This window comes from Eurosta solidaginis, chromosome 5, assembly GCF_040869045.1.
Source record: "Eurosta solidaginis isolate ZX-2024a chromosome 5, ASM4086904v1, whole genome shotgun sequence".
Classification (NCBI taxonomy): domain Eukaryota; kingdom Metazoa; phylum Arthropoda; class Insecta; order Diptera; family Tephritidae; genus Eurosta; species Eurosta solidaginis.
The window spans coordinates 45854373-45877410 of NC_090323.1; the positions used below are offsets into that span (position 1 = coordinate 45854373).

General features: G+C 37.0%; 1 protein-coding gene across 6 annotated transcripts in view; it reads right to left on the reverse strand.

Moving 5' to 3' along the window:
• Grd (Glycine receptor) overlaps nt 1-23038 on the reverse strand; it is a 98229-nt gene that overhangs the window by 53096 nt on the left and 22095 nt on the right. For all 6 annotated transcript variants that reach the window (XM_067787940.1, XM_067787941.1, XM_067787945.1 and 3 more), the window contains exon 2: nt 477-1281. In XM_067787940.1, the coding sequence (XP_067644041.1) occupies nt 477-999 (523 nt within the window). In that variant the 5' untranslated portion in view covers nt 1000-1281. The remainder of the gene's footprint in view (nt 1-476; nt 1282-23038) is intronic.

Genomic DNA, 23038 nt, shown 5'->3' on the forward strand with positions numbered 1-23038 from the left:
ACCACCTCTTAAGGAAGAAACAGTTGAGCACGTTCTATGTTCGTGTCCTGCGCTATACAGGTTTTAGGGGCGGCAGAGTTGCCAGATTTCGAGGCAGCAATTAAGCTGGGTCCTAAAAACTGCTAATGTATGTCCTGGCCTCTGATTGGGTTCTTCCGTTTGGTCGTCAAACAAATTCTGGTAACATTATGGACACATTCAGTCTACGTGAGGACTTTATTGATCGGCCAATTCAACCAACCAAACAACCTCTTGATAGAAGTCAAACTTCTTCCCTTGACTCTTTTAATCTCTAATAGCGCAAGCCTACATAAGTATGAAAATCGGATGCAGATAACTAAAGGGCAGCATGTAATGTCTCATTAAGCATTTCCTTGAGCAAACGACACAATAATCACTTCGTACATCACAGAAATTCTTTAATTAATAAATTTTTTTGTTTAATTTTAAAAGTAAATTTCTTTAGTTCCACTTACCTCCGAAATCCGGACGTATGCTATTATCATAACCACGTAAGAGATTATCCAACAGCAGCGAAATATTCGCATGATTATTGCGTTGGGTCAGTCGCATGTGTGAACCGGATTTGGGCCAGGAGACAGGAGCGCGTACACCCAAGCCTGTTAAAGCTGCTGCATTAGCAGCAGTCGCCAAGCCAACATTCAACGCCATAGGTGGCGCAGATATAACATCGTCATGGTCGATGCTTATAGTTGTGTTGGTTGCAACCGAAAGACGAATAGATGTGACGGCATGTACGGCAACTATGCTAGCCGAGATGGGAGCCGTTGACATTGGAGACCAATTAATGTGAATGTGTTGTTGCATGGCCGGCACGAGAATGCAGCTAATCAAGATTTTTAATAAGCGACGCATGAAGCTGCTTAAAAGGCCAATTGTGTGATGGTGGCCATCAGTGAATGTCGTTGTTGTTGCTAAGCGTGGTGAATGGCGGTGGGTTGAGGATGAGGTGTGGGTGCTGGTGGAAGCGTAATGCATGATGCTGCTGTTGTGACATGAACAATGGTGATTATGACGAAATTTAACTTAACTATTTGTTTGCCTTTTTTTATATTTTTTTGTTTTGTTTTATGGAGTAAGGGTCAGTTCGTTTGTTTTGCTGACGTTTATCAACTGCAAGCGGTTTTTGTTAATTTTTTTAGCTCCCAACTTGAGCTCCAACAAAATGCCTTTTATTTTTCTTTGGTGGTTGTTGTAGTTTTAATTGTTTTTGTTAATCAGTTTTTTTGAACTTGGTTGGCTTTGTCTTATATTTTTGATCTGCAAAGATAAAAGAGGTAACGCTGTAATTTTTTAACATAGGGTCGAAGGTCAATTATTAAAGAATTCGACGTTTTTGTGATTTTTATCATTTTTATACTCAGCTGAGCAGAGCTCACAGAGTATGGTAATTTTGTTCGCATAACGTAGCGGCATAAACTAATCTAGATAGATATAGACTTCTATATATCAAAATTATCTGGGCGAAAAAAGAAATTCATTTATTCATGTCCGTCCATCCGTCCGTAAACACGATAACTTGAGTAAATTTTGAGGTAATGAAATTTGGTATGTAATTTCCTGGGCACTCATCTCAGAACGCTATATAAAATGAACGAAATCGGACTATAACCACGCCCATTTTTTCGATATCGAAAATTTCGAAAAACCGAAAAAGTGCATCAATTCATTACCAAAGACGGCTAACACGATGAAACTTGGAAGGTGGGTTGAACTTACGACGCAAATTGGTAAAATTTAGTAAAACTTTGGACAATGGGCGTGGCACCGCCCACTCTTAAAAGAAGGTAAAAGTTTTGCAAACTGTAATTTCGCATTCGTTGAAGTTATCATTATGCAATTTGGCAGCAACTTTACTCTTATTACTATATGTGTGCTAAATAAAAATTAGCAAAATCAAATTTTAACAAAAAATTTACTATCTTTACAGTATATAAGTAAATTATGTCAAAATTCAACTCCAGTAATGATATGGTGTAACAAAATACAAAAATAAAAGAAAATTTCAAAATGGGCGTAACTCCGCCCTTTTCCATTTAATTTTTCTAGGATACTTTTAATGCCATAAGTGGAACAAAAATTTACCAATCCTTGTGAAGTTCGATAAGGGGATAGCTTCTATGACGGTAACTGATTCTTGTGAAAATGGGCGAAATCGGTTACAGCCACGCCCAGTTTTTAGACACAGTCGACCGTCTGTCTTTCCGCTCGCCCGTTTACACGATAACTTGAGCAAAAATCGATATATCTTTACTAAGCTTTGTTCACGTACTTATCTGAACTCACCTTATCGTGGTATTAAACACGGGCGAAATCCGGCTATGACCACGCCCACTTTTTCGATATCGAAAGTTTCGAAAAATGAAAAAAATTCCATAATTCTATACCAAATACCAAAAAGGGATGAAACATGGTGATTGGATTGATTTTTTTACGCAAAATATAACTTTAGAAAAACTTTGTAAAAAGAAGTTGTGCAGGGCGAAACCAAAAGCCCTTGGAATCATGGAAGGAATACTGTTCGCGGTATTACATATATTAATAAATTAGCGATACCGACACATGATGTTCTGGGTCACCCTCGTCCACATTTTGGTCGATATCTCGAAAACGCCTTCACATATACAACTGAGGGCCACTCCCTTTTAAAACCCTCATTAATACCTTTAATTTGATACCCATATTTTACAAACAAATTATAGAGTCACCCCTGGTCCACCTTTATGGCGATATCTCGAAAAGGCATCCACCTATAGAACTAAGGCCCACGCCCTTTTAAAATACTCATTAACACCTTTCATTTCATACCCATATCTTACAAACAAATTCTAGAGTCACCCCTGGTCCACCTTAATGGCGATTTCTCGAAAAGGCGTTCACCTATAGAACTAAAGCCCATTCCCTTTTAAAATACTCATTACCACCTTTCATTTGATACCCATATCGTACAAACACATTCTAGAGTCAGCCCTGGTCCACCTTTATGGCGATATCCCTAAATGGCGTCCATCCATAGAACTATGGCCTACTCTCTCTTAAAATACTCTTTAATACCTTCCATTTGATACAGATGTCATACAACCACATTCCAGGGCTACCCTAGGTTCATTTTCCTACATGGTGATTTTCCTTATTTTGTCTCCATAACTCTCAACTGAGTATGTAATGTTCGGTTACACCCGAACTTAGCCTTCCTTACTTGTTTTCCCTTATTTTGTCTCCAAAGCTCTCAGCTGAGTATGTAATGTCCGGTTACATCCGAACTTAGCCTTCCTTACTTGTTACTTAAAAAAAAATAGTCTCAAATAGTTTTTTGTAATCAGCTTAGCCCATTAGTAATCACATATTAACCCATTGGTGACCTATCCAGTCCACAAAGACCTCACGACTGCATATGTCAATACAAGTTTGGTCGACCACACTGAAAACCGCTATAAAGAGATCCAAGACCTATATTATAAAGTAAATCTGTACTCTTCCCAAATGCTAGACGTTTTTAGGAACAATCCTTTTTGCTATTCTACTCACTTTTTCTTGTGCCAACCTATTGAATTCTTCTGGTGGGAGTCTCAATATTGTGAGTTATGTAGCAGGAGGCCAAGGTTAGGTCCTGTTCTTTCTCTTGCTCGATGGCTAGTACCGCAAGGCCCTCAATACTGATGTTAAATAGCATAGATAGCATACCTTAACATAACTTCCACTTTTTTCTTTTCGATATCACGAACTAGATAAATTAAATGGGTTCTTATGACCCCTGAACACCACCTACATAGTGATGCAGTGAGCTCAACATTAAAGAGCATAACGAAATGCTGAACAGGCAGTTTTTCTAAAATGTCATAAACCAGGATATCCTAATTCTGGATCAAGCCCCGCCTTCACGGGGGTTAAGGGAACATCTTCATAAGCACTGCAACGAGATCCGGCACCTGCCAACACAGCCGTTTGATCCACGCAAGCATAAGCAGGTCCTAAGTCATATCCCCACGGAATCAGTAAACGCTTTTGCAAGGTGGCAATATACTACCCTTGCAGAATTCTTGAGCTTGTTGTCCACGTCCTCTTCCTGCCCCCTGATTTAAACTCCCGCGGTTCCTTTCTACCTTGCCCATTTTTAGCGTGTTATGATTGCTGCTCTAGAGACTTTTCTTCCAGCGGAGAAGATAAATTCTGCCTGTATCCCAGAATATTTTCGCCAGGCCTGTGCACAACATATTCTGTCCCAGCTTTTCCTGTTTAAAGCATGTAGTGCGAACCTTCCTCCATAGCCCAAGATGTGCAAAATATCTTCCAAATCGTGGGACGGTTTATTCTGTTCTGACGCTGTAGAACGCGCTGCACATCCTCAGATTTCATGGCGCATGGCATCCATACATCCGCATTGGTTATCGTCACGATCTTCGCGCCATTTATCACCTCAATTCGTGCACTAACGCCACGCTTCGGAGGTTAGTAAAAACTCGCCCTAGGCATCTCAAAGTCAACATATAATATATACTTAACCTTTTTGCATAACCCCGCCGAACTGAAGTATGGAAGTGGTTTACTCGGTTATTTCCCTCTCAGTTTGCATCTTGATCATTAACCTAAGAATCATTTCCATAAACAAATTGCAAAGGCAAAGGGATTGCTACGATTAAACTGCGTCAAACTCAAGGACTGCATCACCATATTCTCGTGTAAAGCCGCATTCTAAGTGTTAACTACCTTTAGCCTATTGCTCACTTCCACATACTTAATTTTGACTCGTTTTTATTACTTGCAGATTTCGTGGTAGTTGCTTTCTCCTGTCTCGTCGATGCGTCTAGTACCTTAACGGTGCTTGTTACCGTAACATACCTTATATATATCCGGCAAACCTCCATCAACATCGATAACTCTCTCCGAAACCGTCGGAAATTGTCACAGCAACAACAACGTGCGGCTAGTCTGCCTCTCAAAAGTGGGCTTATCGCTCCAGCCATTCTGCCAGCAGAATATTCCCTTTCATGATGATTGCAATAGCCAGGGTCACTCTTACCAGGCGCTTTCTATTGAACTGCCTTCGACCTTGACCTACGGGCGCAAGCCAAGCGCTTACGCTTCTGGTCAATTCAGTTGACCACGACTCTAAAGAACTAAAACATTCTTACTGCTGCGGGATTTCTTAGTCACTCTTACTCTTATCTATCCTCACGTTTCTTCGGTTTTCGGATACCTCTGACACTCCTTTATGGAGCTTATTGACTCCATTACTTTCGCTCTCCACTTCTATTGAGTCAGCTTGTAGGGATATCATCTTTCTTGGCTTGAAACCCAGTACTCCCTATATCTCTCTCCTTTTCTTCGTGAAATTTTGAGCGTTCTATCTTGGTAGTACGACGACCTGAACAATAGGGCGGATTCAAGGATTTAATATTAAGTATGGGTAAGATAAGCAGCGCCCCTCAGTGTGCTAGGCCCACTGCTACTACCCGATGCTTACCGATATCGGGTAGGTTGCATTGAAGTGCAGCTTTATTTTCTTTATATTTAAGCAAGTAAATTTGATTAAACTTTCATTTAATATATCATTTTTGCTTAAAACTAAATCGCCTAAAAGTATGCAACTTCTATTTCTCATCCTGCATTTTGAGTTCTCACCTTAGTTTTGAACATATTTTAAAATTGTTTGTAAAAAGTGTATTGACATTTAAAAATAAACTTTTAGCTCCATTTATTTTAATAACTATTATTAGCAAATTTTCAAGTGGGCTTCTCAAGAGCTACCAAATTTTCCATTGTTTTACTTTGCTCAACTCAATTACGTCAAAAATCACGCGCCGTAAGTTAATTAAACTAAAATTATTAAGTTATAACCATAGTAACGGAAAAAACACGCAGATTTATGTATGTGCCTGCACCGCTAAATTTCGCCTAAAAGTATGCAAACAAAGCTTAGAATGGAAGCGGAAATCTTTTTTGTAAACAAAGGGCTAAATAACCCGCTAAAATGCTGATAGCGAAATAAAGAGACTGTGGGAGTGAGTTAAGTATTTGTTGTAGTCATTGCACGGACTTTATCACTTTATTGGTAGATCTACCAACTTTTTGACCCATTTTCATTTTCTACCACTTCTACCACCAAAGCCCAAAAATCTACCAACATTTCAATATATTCGAATTGAAACCAATTACTGCGATCATTAGGTAAACGTATTTAATTGCCGAGCGCACCCAAATATCATTAAGAGGTGACACTAGCCAAACGAACCAATTTTGAAAAATTTGTGCACAAATTCAGACAAGAAATAAATTTGTTTATGGAGGAAATTTAGTAAATGAGCACGAAAATATTTTTCTTCGCTATTTTCATCAGTTTTTGTGAATAATTTTGAACGAAAATAAAAAAGTATTAAGTAAACGATAACATGCCGAAGTCGGTTAGTTTGTGGCAATATTTTTGATACATTGGATAATTGCTGTTTTAATTAGACGTTTCGTCATTTCTTTTTACTTTTTTTCGACTTTCATTTTTAAGGTTTTTTTCATGACCTACTAAAAAAATTTTCATATGTATACCCTGTCCGACCCAAACATGTCCGCTAAAAACGTTGCATAACAGTTTTTTGAAACAAAAAAAAATATATATTTTTTAATATTTTACAATGAAATGAAATTTTTTTTAGTAGGTCATGAAAAAAATCTTAAAAATCGAAGTCGAAAAAAAAGTAAAAAAAAATGAAATTTCGCAGGATCGAAAACTATTTTTTTGGGTATACGTAGTAGAACTTTTTTTCCTGAGCCCAAATCCTATCGAAAAATCGATATCGCAATATCGGTTAATAAATCGACCCAGTCAAATGTATATACAAATTTACATGTATGTATTTTTTTTTGTTTTGTTTACATGTTTTTTTCAAAAGTATTATTTATGTGAAATGTGCTTTATTTGTTTTACAATAAATTATGAATTGTTTTGTACAAATATAAACTGTAGCTATTGTTTTCTTGGAAAAAAGTCTACCAACTTCTACCACTATTTTCATTTTTCGTCTACCAACATTCTCTTTCTAAAAGTCCTCGCACTGGTTGTAGTGCCTCGAACTCATTTTAATACGAGGCAGAAAGTGGAGAAAATGATGATGAAGTAATTTTAAGTAGGTACATATGGGGTATTCCATCCCATTTCGACCAATTCTTAACCCGACCCCTTTAGAATTGGCTGAAAGTTTTTATTCTTTTTCTAGCTTACGAAAGAATTTTTCAAATTTTTTCATCCGACTCAAAAAAAGTTATGAATGTAAAAAAAAAAAAACACCTTTTTGTTTTCAAAATGCTATAACTTTTTCAAAAATTGACCGTTTGGGATCTTTTTTTTTTTTTAATTTGTTTTTAAATGTACTTTTCGGAAAAAAAACAAAAAAAATTTTTAAAGTTTTTTTTTATTTTTCAGTTTTTCGAGATTTTTCGAATTCCGCCATTTTTTTTTTTCTCATAAAAAACTTCAATCAATTCTGCAATCATCCTCACTAATCCCGGAGTGGGCCCATTTTTTTATATTTTTTTTTATTTAATTGAAAAAAAATTTTCAAAAATAAAATAAAATTTTTTTTTTATCAATTTTTTTTATATAACAAAAAAATGTAAGAAAATGATTTTTAAGTATTCTTTTCTTTATATACTATGGTAATCTACGATTAAAATAACCAGGATTAATGACTGACAGCGAAAGCGAGTCATTTTAATCGTAGATTACCATAATATATAAAGAAAAGAATTCTTAAAAGTCATTTTCTTACATTTTTTTGTTATATAAAAAAAAATTGATAAAAAAAAATTTTTATTTTTGAAAAAATTATATATATATATATCAATTATGCAAAAAATTTAAATTTAATAGATAGAGAGTGCGATATGGAATGTAATGGGAGATATGTAAGCCCACAGAGAGGGAGATGCGAGTTTGTTCTATGCAATTTTCGACAGCCAGCCACAAGAAAATGCTGTTCACCCATTAACCTAATTTTAGAATATTTAAAAAAAAAGTGTGAAAATAATTATTATGCATATGTCTTTATTGTCTTTCGATTAAAGATAAGACCATTATTTCACCTCCATTAAAAGTTAGAGCGATGAGAGTGATGGGCTTACTTTGCATTTCATATTATTTTGATGCTTGGTTGATAGCACTTTGGTAACAACCTTCGTACGAAATCGATGCTGCTATTGAATTCGGCTCATCAACAATTTATGGGCGGAAAATATGCATCTAATATATGTACATATGTATATGTGTATATGTACCTATATGGACGTATGTATATTTAGTTGCCTTTCAATGATGGACCCTATTGCCATCGTTTATGCTTAGATATTAGACAAATCATTTTTCATTGATTTATAGATTTAAAAATGCATACATTTATGGAAATTGAGGTCTTGGCGTCTGAGTAGGCATACCGGCTTTAACACATACGTACATTCATTAGTACTTTTCTGACTTTCACGTGTTTTGATTAACGATTACCTTTCACCAAAATTAAGGGAATTTAAATCATTTTCTCTTTGAACCTTCCAGCGTAGTGGGAGCCGCCATCTTCCTTTGCTTTCAAAGGCGGATTCCGATAAAACTACTTTTTTAGCCGGAGTATCGGTTTTCATTCGCAAAAGATGGCCTAGTCAGCGTAGCCGCCGACGGGTACGATAAGTGATTTGTAGAGCATGATTTTTGTTTGTCGAGAGATAACTTTACTTTTCAATTGCCTACCTAATCAAAAGGAAAATTCATTGGCTAGAGTGATTCTTAGCTGGATTTCAAAGCTGATGTTTTTGTTGTGCTAATGCTAAAGCTTAAAATTTCTTCTCGAACACAAGGGAGATTTTCGAAAACCGAGCATCGAGAACTTGGCTTCTCGCGAGAGTCTCGAATCTCGAAATCCTCGTAAAGCTCGCGAGCTTCTTGACATTAAATTTAATCGCTACAGTGGCAGTTTTATAAAAAGCATTCCTTGTGGTAGTTAAACAGCGACTTAACCGGAACTCACGAGATATTTTTTTCGAACAAACACGAGAATTCGTAAGCTCTAGTAAATGCTGGTTCCCAAATAAACCAAATATTTTATTATTTTCAAACTTGGCTGCCAACAGTGGCCTGCTTGCCACTTCGTTTAGTCCCCATTCACTATCTAAATCTGGTTGGAGGTTACAAACCGAATCTGAAACCGTAATTGGTGCTTAATTTAAAAATAAAAGTTTTGAGTTCATTTGAAGCCTAAAAATATATTTTAATCACTTTTGTGAAACTAAAAATATCAGCTGCCAAACATGGGAGTTTCAATTTTGAGTACGGCAATAGCATGGTGGCGGTATGTTAACGAGCGGCACCAGTTACAGGGCGGAGCCGGAAGGATGGAGGTGTTGGTGGTAAAGACGGGGATGTATATATCCTTTTCGGTGGCTTCCTTAGCGGCAGATGCGGTGTTAGTCGTGGTTATCTACAAGAAAATTGAGAAAATTCATACGTTAGTGCTGCCTACCACGCTGGGAATCCCCTCTTTTCATATTTTTAAGCTGTATAAAAGGTGCTAGCTAGGTATGGAGAAGGGGTGATGTAGTCAAAACAACAACGATCACTTCTCACCTGACCAAAGGCGTCCGCGCATCCTACATGCAAAGTGAGATCCGATTCGTGCTATAACGGCACCCCTTTTCCATAGCTAGCTAGCAGAAGTAGTTAAATAAACCCTTAATGGGTGGTGGCGGTGGTAAACAGCCTAAAGTCTCTATCTGATGGGTGTCACGAAATGAGATAGCTAGCAGGATGCGATGCTAACAACGAATTTGATTTGTGTTTATCCTTCTTATTATATAGAAATATAGGAAGGAAATGCTTAGATGGCACTCCAGTAAATCGTCGTTGGCTGTTGGTCGTCACCTTGCTTCTAGCAGCTACTTGCTGTCAGCCATCAAAGAGTCGACGTATTCGCACCTAGGTAGCCATGTCGCTGCTGATGGATATAAATTCGATGAAGGACTTCGTCTGTCTAGGAACCAGCAATACTAACGAGAACTAAGTTAGTTTTAATATCAAATGCAGAATAATTATTGCGAATAATTGCTTCTTTGGATTGGGTATTCTATTAAAAAGTAAAGCCTCCTTCGACGAACAAAAACCAAGCTCTACCAGGCGCACATTATACCTGGTCTCATGTATAGCTCAGAATCATGGACAGTGTCCAGAGACGTTCAGAGGGTTCTTAGACTTAAGATCCTATCCGTTAGGTCAACAGAATATAATGATGATATCTATGAGCTCTGCGTATATAAGAACAAGCTGCAAACAAATTAAAGCTCAAAGGCAACACTTGCTAGGTCTTGTATGCGTGCAAAAGCCAATACTTTTCTTTAACATGAGCAATAGTTATGGCTGAAGGTTTGAGCTCTACTTAACGTAAGCTCAGTTGCATTTGATTTAAATTTCATCTCCCATTACTTGTTTTGCCATACCACAATATAAATAACATGTGTTTTTTTACACATACATACATACATGCAAATGATTATGTTGGTTTCATTGTACGCCTAACGCCTAGTAACATTTGTATCGAAAATCATCTTGAGCACGTTCAGCGAAACTTATTCTTACCGAACCAAAATCGATGCGAGTATTTTTGCCTTAGACAAATTTACAAACGCATCATTATAAGTAAAATCGCTTATATGTATGTGTGTCTGTATGAAATTAACAAAGAACCAGTACTTATGTTAAATATATCAGAAAATTCTTAGCAAAAGATGATCAGAATCTCATTGCTAAGTTGCCCTACTAAACTTGGCCTACTTACAACCGGTGGGTAATAAGAATTATTTATGAGACATTTTTGTTGTAGTTGTCTTTATAAATAACCTAAGTTAACAAAGTATTTTGAGTCCTAATGAAATTAATGATTTCTCAATAGGATTTTTTATGTCTATATTTTAGTTTTCCTGTAAATCCTGTACACCTTTCTATGCTTTTGAAGCAATGTTCTGTAAGATATGGGGTTTAAAATCAAAAGTCTAGCTCTGCTGACATATGGCTTTCGACTGTGGTCGGAAGTTCTACAAGCTCCCCAGCTCGCAGAGACCTTAGGCCATTCCTTCGTCGGAGTTGCCATGTATACCCTGTACATCGGCATACACCGCCAACGAAGTTCTGAACTAAGATTAAAAAAATCTAGGTATTAGATAGACCTTCAGCGAGGACAAAACAATACACTCAATCGTCTTATGACGGACACATTTAGTCCCTAAATTGATTAATACCTTCATGGGCTGAAGTCAAACGACACTGCTAATATTATCCTTCCAAGTAAGAATGATTGAACGATCTCAGTTGAGAAGCGCAAACTAATATCCAATAACAGCTCTTAAATGAATTATGGTGAATAGGCTATAATCGACCCGGAGTCTGTTGAGATTTGTTCGTCATTTAAACCCATGTTATATAAAAGTGTGCTTTCAACAGAAGTCGTCGCGTTTTGCAGGCTTGAAAATCACTCAAAATATATTCTATCTGGCTTTCGGGTTATAAAAGAATTAAGAATAATGAGGATGCTCAACCCAACGACTTAAAGGGCGTAGAATATTTCAACGGTAGGCATGCCTGTCGTAAAAGGCGACTGAAATCCACAGATCTGCAGGTTCAAGGAATAAAAAAAAATCGTGCCTGAGACTTTCGGGATAGTACTGGAGCGTACCGGATTCTTATCTGGCAAATGAATGCCTACATACGCAACATTCCCCCTGCTTTGATCCCCAACAACAACAGGACGGTGATAAGCTGACATGCCAGCGATCAGCACAAGAAAATGAAGGACCTACCAAGTGGTTGATAAGCGCAACTCACAGCTTCCACAACCCAATTGTCAACCTCACCTACGCGAGGCAAATCCTGTTAAAAATACTACTGTATCATACACATATTTAGCAGGCGAGGCACTGCCTACCCCAAGTTCCTCATGGAGGTAAGAGGTAAGGAGGGGGCGGTACGGCCTAGAGCGTTCAATGAAGTCTAACTTAGTTGTAACGTACAGTTTCGGCTAAAAGATCTCGAAATGTAGCAAGGAGATCATTTCTTATTACTGGCTTATCGAGAGTTATAAGATGTGAGCTCGAATGTAGTTCTGTAGAGTTTTTAGACATCTGTATCCATCCATCCAGAGCTTATCCAGAGGTTGAAATTAAACCACAACAGAAATAGCCTTAACAGATACAAATAGGTTTGGTCTGTTTGAGAGGAGCTTCGCCGTTATTGCTTACATTGGCTTACTTACCGATAGCAGACTAGTATTATTGAGATATCGTTTTTTAATCGGCTTATTATCACAAAGTCATCGGCTTATTAGTGGTTTTTTATCGGCTTGTTATCGACGGGTTACAGAAAGAAAATAAATCTATATCAAATCGATAACTTTTGATAAAATTCGACCACATTTCGATAACAAGTCGATACATATTTGACAAAAAACGATAACATTTCGATACGAAATCAGTGACTTTTCGATAAAAAGTCCATAACTTTTTCGTAATATATCGACAAATATTCGATATTAAGTCGATAAATTTTAATGACATACCGAAAACTTTTCCCCCTACCAAGCGCACACACTGCGCCTACACTTAGCCAGAATTGATATCAAATTCATAATTTTTTGATAAAAAATCGATAGCCTTCCGATAACAAGTCGATCCACATTCCATAAAAAAGACAACACTTGTATAAAAAATTGGCGACTTTTTGATGACAACTCCATATCTTTTTCATTATAGCATTTTCAGGTCAAATGAAACTTTTTTCAAGTCAAATGAAACTTTTTTCATTTCAAATGGACCTTTTTTCATTTTAAATGAAACTTTTTTCATTTTAAATGAAACTTTTTTCATTTGAAATGAAACTTTTTTCAAGTCAAATGAAACCATTCTACTAAGGTAATTGTCAGGATATATTTACATCGTACTTTATAACGCTATTTATCAAACTTTTCTTTAAGACAACTATTTCTAATTAGCCACATTGAAGGCAAAATTTTTGCTTAAATTTTCTTTGTGAATTTAAGCTGCAGTTAAGGTCGGCTTAGTTTAACCTTGCCTTTTGATCGTTTCAATTTTTTAATAGAAAAAGTAGCAGGGTTATACGCTAGGCAACTTATATACTACAGTTTAACCACCCACTGAAAATAAGCAACTATATTTTTTACTTGTATCTACTCTTGTATACCCTGTCAGACCCAAAAACGTCCGCTAAAAACGTTGGTATACATGAAAATTGTACAATCAAATGAAAATTGTATAGTGTTCATTGTTTTTAATGTGACAAAGTGTACCACAAATCAATGGCACCGATTTTCTATGTATTTAATGGTGTAATTTTTGTAAATTTTATTTATTTTTCATTTGTAATTTTGTGAACCGCCACATCTATAAATATTACGCCCCTGATGATGCCAAGGAAATTTGGCGAAACGTTGGGCCGTAAGGTGGAATAAACATTGTTTTTATGCGCACTACAACGAAATAGATCAGAATAGTTTAAAAGAACCTTAATCTCCGAAAATTTTTTTAGTAGGTCATGAAAAAAACCCTTAAAACTCAAAGTCAAAAAAAGTAAAAAAAAAAAATGAAATTTCGCAGGCTCGAAAATTATTTGTTTGGGTATGCGTAGTGAAATTTTTTTTCCTGACCCCAAATCCTATCGAAAAATCGATGGCGCGATATTGGTTAATAAATCGACCCATTCTAATATATAGCATTTTCAGGTCAAATGAAACTTTTTTCAAGTCAAATGAAACTTTTTCCATTGTATAATGTATTTAAATATAATACTTAGAATATATATATTAGAATGGGTCAATTTATTAACCGATATCGCGCCATCGATTATTCGATAGGATTTGGGGTCAGGAAAAAAGTTTCACTACGCATACCCAAACATATAATTTTCGAGCCTACGAAATTTCATTTTTTTTTTTTTACTTTTTTTGACTTTGAGTTTTAAGGGTTTTTTTCATGACCTACTAAAAAAATTTTCGGAGATTAAGTTTCTTTTAAACTATTCTGATCTATTTCGTTGTAGTGCGAATAAAAACAATGTTTATTCCATCTTACGGCCCAACGTTTCGCCAAATTTCCTTGGCATCATCAGGGGCGTAATATTTATAGATGTGGCGGTTCACAAAATTACAAATGAAACATAAATAAAATTTACAAAAATTACACCATTAAATACATAGAAAATCGGTGCCATCGATTTGTGGTACACTTTGTCACATTAAACACAATGAACACTATACAATTTTCATTTGATTGTATAATTTTCATGTATACCAACGTTTTTAGCGGTCGTTTTTGGGTCGGACAGGGTATACAAGAGTAGATACAAGTAAAAAATATAGGTGCTTATTTTCAGTGGGTGGTTAAACTGTAGTATATAAGTTGCCTAGCGTATAACCCTGCTACTTTATCTATTAAAAAATTGAAACGATCAAAAGGCAAGGTTAAACTAAGCCGACTTAACTGCAGCTTAAATTCACAAAGAAAATTTAAGCAAAAATTTTGCCTTCAATGTGGCTAATTAGAAATAGTTGGGTTAAAAGAAAAAATTGATAAATAGCGTTATAAAGTACGATACAAATATATCGTGACAATTACCTTAGTAGTATGGTTTCATTTGACTTGAAAAAAGTTTCATTTAAAACGAAAAAAGTTTCATTTGACCTGAAAATGCTATATATGTATATCGAAAACGTATCGATAAATATTTTATACAAAGTCTATACTTTTTGATGACTTACCGATAACTTTTCTCCAAGCCAAACCCACACACTGCGCCTACACTTACCTAGAAATTGATATCAAATCGATAAGTTTTGAAAAAAATCGATAAATATTTCACAAAAAACGTTGGCACTTCGATGAAAAATCGATGACATTTCGATAACAAATCTATAACTTTTTGATATCATATCGAAAATTTTTCGATAAATAATCAATACATATTCGATATCCAGTCGATAACTTTTGATGACATACTCATACCTTTTCCTCATACCAACCCCACACACTGCTCCTAAGCTTACCCTACACCTACGCACTCTATTCCCCCATATAGCACACCACTTCCAAAGACTGCGCTTATGCTGATACTTTCCTTACGCTTATATTCGGAAATCCCCCCGTGATGTGTCTAAGATAATAAATGCTTTTGACTTCCAAACGACTCAGTTGAGATTTGATATTTAAAATGAAGACTAAATGTGTATTAAGCTAAATTTCGGCCGGACAAGATTGAGTGCGTAACATCATTCCATTCACCAGTGGGAGATGAACAAAATCGGCTTTCATACAAATGATTAGTGGCATAAGTGAGCAGTGCGGTGGCTGACTATCTCTTAAGTAATTGAGTGTAGGTTGAGGTGGATTGTAAATTTTTTAATGATTACGAGGAAGCGTTTGATTATACAAACACAACTGCGATCTGATGAGCCCTTCTGGGTAGCAAAGACTTTCGTAATTTATTCAGAAATGCACCAAAATGTGCCTCTAATAAAATTGACTCGTATAGATACTTTCAAGAGAATTACAAACTGAAACACTGAGTAGAAGAGCTCCAATGTAGTTTCTGAGAAACTGAACACCGACTCAAACATCATTATTAGCTTCATAATTATTGTAATCTTTCTAGCACATGTAAAAATGAGTAACAACAAAAGTAACAACAGTTACATTTTTACAACAATCAACTACAAATACATGCTACCGCTGGCCTACTCAGAGCTATACCTTCAAGCTCCGAGCGAATTGTGGCGATGGTCAACTGAATTAAGTGATAAATATTTGCGAGTTTTATCGGTTTTGAATTTTGTTAGTCCATTAGAAAATTTCTATATCATCTGTTTTTGCTCTACTCTCTGTATATCATATTTATATACTTTCATGGAAAATTAAGTTTTGCCCGATTCTCGAAAATTTTAAGTGCTTAAACGAGAAGAGATGGTCAGCATGACGAGTTGAGTAGATTTAGAAAATCTGTGTGTCTATCGGGAATCTAAGTGTTTTTTGCCAAGTTCACAAGAAACTAAGCCAGCTACCGCGGAATCAGTCTTCTTAGCATTGCGAAGTAGGACCCTATGTCCTGTCAAGCTTGTTGTGCGAAAGATTAAAGCCCACCGTGAATCGGCTGGTTGACATTATTAGCGTGGCTTCAGACCTTGCCAAATCTTGGAAAAACCTCAGAAAAAAGGAATTTACACACCTCACCTCTTCCTCGATTTTAAAGGCGCAGTACGAAAAGCAGCTGTTTATATGTTGCTATGTCTGAATTTGGTTTCCCTGCAAAACTAATACGGCTCTGCAAGTCAGTTGTCGTACCCTTCCTGCTAAATGTTGTAGAAGCATTAACTATGACAACTTCAAATGAGGCGAGAGAGAAGTTCTTCGAAAGATTAACGAACCTCTACGCCTTGACGACGGCGAGTACCGAACAAGATTTAACGATGAGCTGTACGGGTGTTAGGCGGACACCGGTTAGGTTGGGTTGAACTGGTCGGTCAATTAAGACCTCACATAGACTGAATGTGTCCATAGTGTTACCAGAATTTGTTTGATGAAGAAACGGAAGAATCCAAATCAGGAACCCGGACTTATGTTAGAGAATAACTCCGTCCTTTTGGCAAAAACTAGAAGTTTTCTAGGAGCTAGCTTAATTGCTGCCTCGAGATCTGGCAAATCTGTCGCCCTTATAACTGGAGCCTTGACCTAACGAGCGCAAGACACGAACACAGAATATCCAGTTAGTATGCCCATCGTGAGCCTTAAATCTTCTCTCTTCAGAGATATGAGGCACTTGGTGAATCGTGGGATTTGTACATGATCTTAGCTATTCTTTTGTACACGTCTTTCCTGCGTGATGATTCATATGCAGCTCCAGTCTTCTTTTAATTTCTCCAAAAAGGATTGGGATGTATAATGTCGTTTCAGCGAGTTTTGCACCCTCCTTTGCCTACTCATCGGCCTTTTCGTTACCTGCTATCTCTAGTATATGACCGGAAACCCAGTAAGGATGTGTGGTACCGCCTGAGCGAGATTTTTCCAATGCTCCTTTGCATTTCAGGGCACTTATTGATGAAGTACTGTGCGAGGTTATTGCCTTAATCCCCGCCTGACTATCAATATAAATGTTGACGCGATTGCAGCTTAAGCACACTTCCTCCAGAATTTCTGCTGCTTTCTTCGACCCGCTCTAATTTTTTGTAGGTCGTGAAAAAAACCTTAAAAATCAAAGTCGAAAAAAAGTCAAAAAAATGAAATTTCGCAGGTTCGAAAATTATTTTTTTGGGTATGCGTAGTGGAACTTTTTTTTCTCAGCCCAAATTCTATCGAAAAATCGATGGCGCGATATCGGTTAACTTTCGTCCATACAAATCGACCCAACCAAGCGTATAGTATGTTGTGCCATTTCTGCACACTGGCATCAACTTTTCGGTTCAGTTGTGGCCCCAAGATCTGCGGGATGTGTAGAATGGCGTGCAATGCTGCTGTCGGGGTAGTTTTTAGGGCTCCATCGGCATAGTCCGGATAACTAAAACATAGCGGCTACGATGGCTAGGTCGTGTTATGCGTATGAAAGATAGTGCTTTGGTTAGCAGAGGAAGAAAGTGGCCCCACTATGTTGGGTGGAGCAGGTTAACACAGCGAAGAAGCGACTGACGCGCTCTATTCGACGGCCATAGCCATATAATTGGCTACGTGCCAATTAGGTAAGGATGTAAGGACAAAAGAGAATCTTATGAACATATCCCTTAATTTTGGTAAAAGCAAAGGGGACTAATCGTTTCTTTCCATTAATATTGAAACAGAGGACTCTGCATTTGTTGAAACAGAGGACTCATCGATTTTTTCCATAAGAAGAAGACGTCATTAAATAATTCAGTAAAAGGGAGACGCGCTAATAATATGGAGATCAGTGTCACCCTTGTCCGTGCTTAAGGAATTAACGGACTGCGACCAAATTTTTAAGGGGATGGATTTGTGTCGTATATTCTTGGGCCCTTTTGGGACTACTTTGGGACTGTTTCATAATCATTTCGGGTGAACTTCCGCAATAATTCGGAATTATTTTAAGGATGATTAAGAAACTAATTCGATGCAATTTTGGAGCACTTTCAGGATAATTTCTGAATTATTTTCGAAATTATTTCGGAGACTTCTTCGTTTGGAATACATTCCGGATTACTTCGGTATCATTTTAAGTATATCTTCCGGATATCTTCAGAATAATTTCGAGATTATTTAAAAACTATTTCGAGATAGTTACAGGATCATTTCAGTATCACTTACAGATTATTTTGAGTATCATCTCGGGAAAACTGCTGAATCATTTGGATGAACTTTGGGATCATTTCGGAGATATGGAAACTATCGCTTATATCTGTTGTCTATATAATAAAAGTATGTCTTGCACAACTGATTGTTTGGTAGAATATACGAATTTTCGAAATTAGATCAGATTATCACCCGGCTTCATTCATAAAAGGTATACGATTGCATCCTTCCTTGTTCTTCTTTCATTTCCTTCCCACCGCTGCTCCTTATTATTGTGTTGCTGGCATATGGCATCACATTTCCATCAAAATTTAGTTGTTGTGGCTGTTAAATTGCATAATTATGATTGTAAATTCGAAACGGTCATAGACACTGAACTTGAAGCCAAAAGCTTAACCCTCACACACTCTGTATGCGTATTTGTGGCAAAACGTAACAAATGACATGACCAGCTCTCCGTTGTCTGCTTAGAATTTGCTTAGGTCTTTTGGTCAGCTCACCTACTTACAGATGTAAATTTAGTAGTAGAAAACAGTTTGAGTAGGCAGCGCTTTTGGTCATGCATTTGTTGATCAAATCTTATCAATGCTGCCTAACTCATCCCCTATCTCGATTCCACTATTTACTTTACAACGGCCGCTTTTGTTACGCTCTTTTATCTTGTAAGACCGAGCTTATGGATTATGTATCCGTAAAGATACTAAACAAGACCTTGACCATGAATTATCTGTCTGTAGTGCTGTTGTGCAAAGTCAAATTTTCTACACGAATAAATGATTGGTGTAATGTTAAGCGTGCAATTTTAACGGGATTCTTAATAGAATTTGCGCTGTATAACTGATGAATGGCATTCATAGTCATTGACAACCAAAAGAGGAATAATTAATTAGTTTTTCAAAAAGCTAAAAAAGCTGCGGACATTCAGTTCAGCTTACTATTAATTAATAGCTTACCACATATAATAAAGGCGCGATTTGCCTCCGAAAAGATTTAGGCCGGGCTGCTATTCTTGTTTGTGTCATGCTACTTTTTAATTTTTCCTACAAAATGACGGGATGTGACCTACTTATTTTATATCGACTCCAAACAGCAGCGGAAAGATAGAAGAATTTTCACTGTGAAGCATTTCAAGGTTGAAATACACTCGGAGTTTTTTTGGAACTACGGTCGAGCGCATCGCGCTTAGAAAAGCTTGCGGAGGGCTAATAAGCACAATATAAAGCTTTAAAGCTTCAAAGCTTCCGCAACCCAATTGTCAGCCTCTCCTACTCGTGGGGAATCCTGTTACAAATATTAATATATGATACACATATTTAGCAGGCGAGGCTCTGGCGACCTCAAGTTCCTCATGGAACTAGGAAGTGGAGGGCGGGATGGCCTAGAAGGTTTGATATGGGTGTTGTTGTTGTTGTTGTTGTAGCGATAAGGTTACTCCCCGAAGGCTTTGGGGAGTGTTATCGATGTGATGGTCCTTTGCCGGATACAGATCCGGTACGCTCTGGTAACAAAGCACCATTAAGGAGCTGGCCCGACCATCTCAGGAAAATTTTATATGACCCCATTAAACCCTCAGGCCATCCCTCCCTTCCCACCCCAAGTTCCATGAGAAGCTTGGGGTCGCCAGAGCCTCGTCTGTTAGTGAAACGGGATATCGCCGCTCGATGGTGAGGTTGACAAATACATCGTTCCCGAGATGATCGGGCTAGTATCTTTAATGGTGCTTTGTTACCGGAACATACCGGATATGTATCCGGCAAAGGACCATCAAAATCGATAACACTCCCCAAAACTTTCGGGAGTGTCTTTGTCGTTAATACAACAACAACAACAACCTTTGGTATGGTAGACAGAGCACGCTACCACCACACTAAGGGATTTCATGTTTGGATTGTTCAAAGTTGAAGAGAAAAGCAGCCGTTCACACTCCGGTTTTAGCTTTGTTACCAGTTTTGGTTCTGATTTTAGTTTCATTCCCCGAAATTTATTTCGGTTTTAGTTCATTATAACTTCAATTTTAGCAAGTGAATCAGTTAAGGTTTTGGGTTCGCCTTTTGCAGGTCGGAGGTAAAACTTTGTCTGAAGCTCTCCTGGTAGTGGACATTCTGGAAACTGTTTCTCCGTATGTGTAAATGTATAACACCTTTTTATAGTTTTTATGAGTAAAGATGACTGAATGATTTGTTTAAGTTCATTGGGTTGTAATTAGAGCTTTCCCTAGCCCTTGAAATTTAATGGATTTTAATCAAATTCTAAGATGAGAGAAAAAATCTTAATCTCAAGCAGTTGAAGTACACAGGACTCGACCACCTACAGCTTACTTTCAGTGATTTTTAAAGTAACACTGAGACTATATCTTGCCATATATGACTCAAAGCTATAACAGGCCTGATAGGAAGGGTTGATCAGCATTGCTATACAGTACAGCCAGCAATCGCTGGAAGTGAGGAAGCAGACTGTTGTGGAACCAAGAGGACAATGGAAAATGAGTTCCCAAAAGAAATTTATGTACGCTAACTGTACATTCTCTTTATATCGCTCATGTATCCTAAGAGGATAGGATTAAGTCTAGGAGTCTAATTAATTTTCTCACGTTTTACGGAATATGAGCCAGAAGCCAAGCTTTACATTTCTGATCACTGATTCGTATACACCATACTCAAATTTGATGAGCTTTTCGTCCAACAGCAGGATGATAGCAAAGATGCATTTAATTATCGTCATTTTTGCGGCGCCAAAGGAAGGGAAAAGGAAAGAAAATATTAGAAGTTAAAAATGAAGCCGGAAACGAGGTGTTCACGGTTTGTTATCGATGAACTATCGATTTTGTATAGGTGTGTTATCGATGAGATATCGACGAGTTACCGAAGAGTTATAAATTTTACTGTTTTTTTATCGACGAGTTATGGATTTGATATGGACAATTTATCGACTTATTATTAAAGGGCTATAAATTATTTATCGAAGATTTTTTGATATGTTATCAAAAACTTATCGATTTGCTATCGAAAAAATATCTATTTTTAATGAAAAAGGATCGATTTTAGATCGAAAAGTTTTTGATTTTTGATCGGTATTATATCAACTTTCCATGGACGTGTTATCGATTTGCTATCGATGACTAATCAATTTGTTATGAAAAAGATAACGATAAAACTTCCCTAAAAAAATTATGACATATCTGCAACCCGGCTATAACAAGCCGATAACAAATCAATAAGAAGCCGACGACTCAGCGATGACAAGCCGAAAAAAATCGATAACTCCGATAAGAACTCAACGATAAGCCGCTTATAAAACACTAACTTGTTGGTATCGGTTGTTACCGATAAGAAGCCGAAGATTCTGCGATGCCAAGACGATAAAAAATCGATAACTCCGATAATAATTCAAACAATAAAACAATAACTTGTTGGTATCGGTTGTTACCGATAAGAAGCCGACGAAGCTGTTCTCCAAAAGCCCGTAATTATTTGTTTCTGGTAAAGTTTCCTCAATTTTGGTTTAACTTTAATTTTTGCGTAAGCTCTAGTTAACTTAAAAACATAAATTTTCTGTATTTAAGATGGCTTGTTTATACATAGAACTTAACGAACACTTGGTTCTCAAGCCTTTTTTCTTTCCTACGCAACCAAAAATATCTGGAGGGGTTTCAAACGACGCGTCTGGAACTCAATATTAATAATGGAAAGTGGAAAAAAAAATGTTTGAGTTGTTCCACTATTAACAAAAGCCCGAATAATGACACCGGGTCCCTCCGAAACCAGGGTTGGGATCCATCGTCCACCCAAAAATACTATGGATCCCACCCTCGGATCGGAGGTCCCCGGCGTCATTTTCTGGTTTTTCGTTCCTACGTTTTTAACGACTCAAACTTGAATTTAATTGTGACGTTCAACAAGAGTCTCTAAAGTAGTTTTACATTAATATGTCCCAGCTCAAGGCAATTCTGCAAGAAAGATTTTCAGTGGTTTTGTCTTTTTTCTTCGTCGTAGAACCTCCCCCTTCTTACTTGGTCCCTCCTTAACGTGATTTTAGTGCGACGTGTCTCTTTGACAAAATCCCCAAATTCATGACAACGTAGAGCCGGTTTTTCAGTGCGAGTTTAAGTTAAATACAGTTTAAACCTGCTCTTTTGTCGCCTTCAGCTGTGAGCACCAGTAAAATTTTAAGTAAATGATCATAGTGGCAGGGGATAGTTCTCATCTTGACTTTATCAACAGCCCTATTTAACTGTAGCTTAAATTCAAATTTAAATAGCAGGTCTTAGTATTATAAATTAAACAGTGCCGTACATGAATTTGGTTTTTTTTTTGCTTTGCCTATAAATGAAAAATCTGTTCTGCCATTCATATTAACCGCTCCGATGCGCCGCCTAAATAACAATAAAACAACGGTAGTTGATATCAAATTACATTTAAAAGCAAAGGGTAAATAGATGGTCGCACTTTAGCTAGTGATGCCGGAAGTGAAGGTCAAACGGAGCGCGTAGAAGAGAATAAAGAACAAAAGCTTTAAACAAAATATATTCTTATAAATAAAGAACAAATATAAATGCACAAAAATAAAAAATGGGAAAATAAAGTCAAACAAAAGCACGGTCACTTTGCATAAAACTTAACGCATTTGAAAAGCTTTCAGTAACGCTCAGCGCTATTTAAAAAACAAAAGCATTCAAACGAAATGGTGAACTCATTGA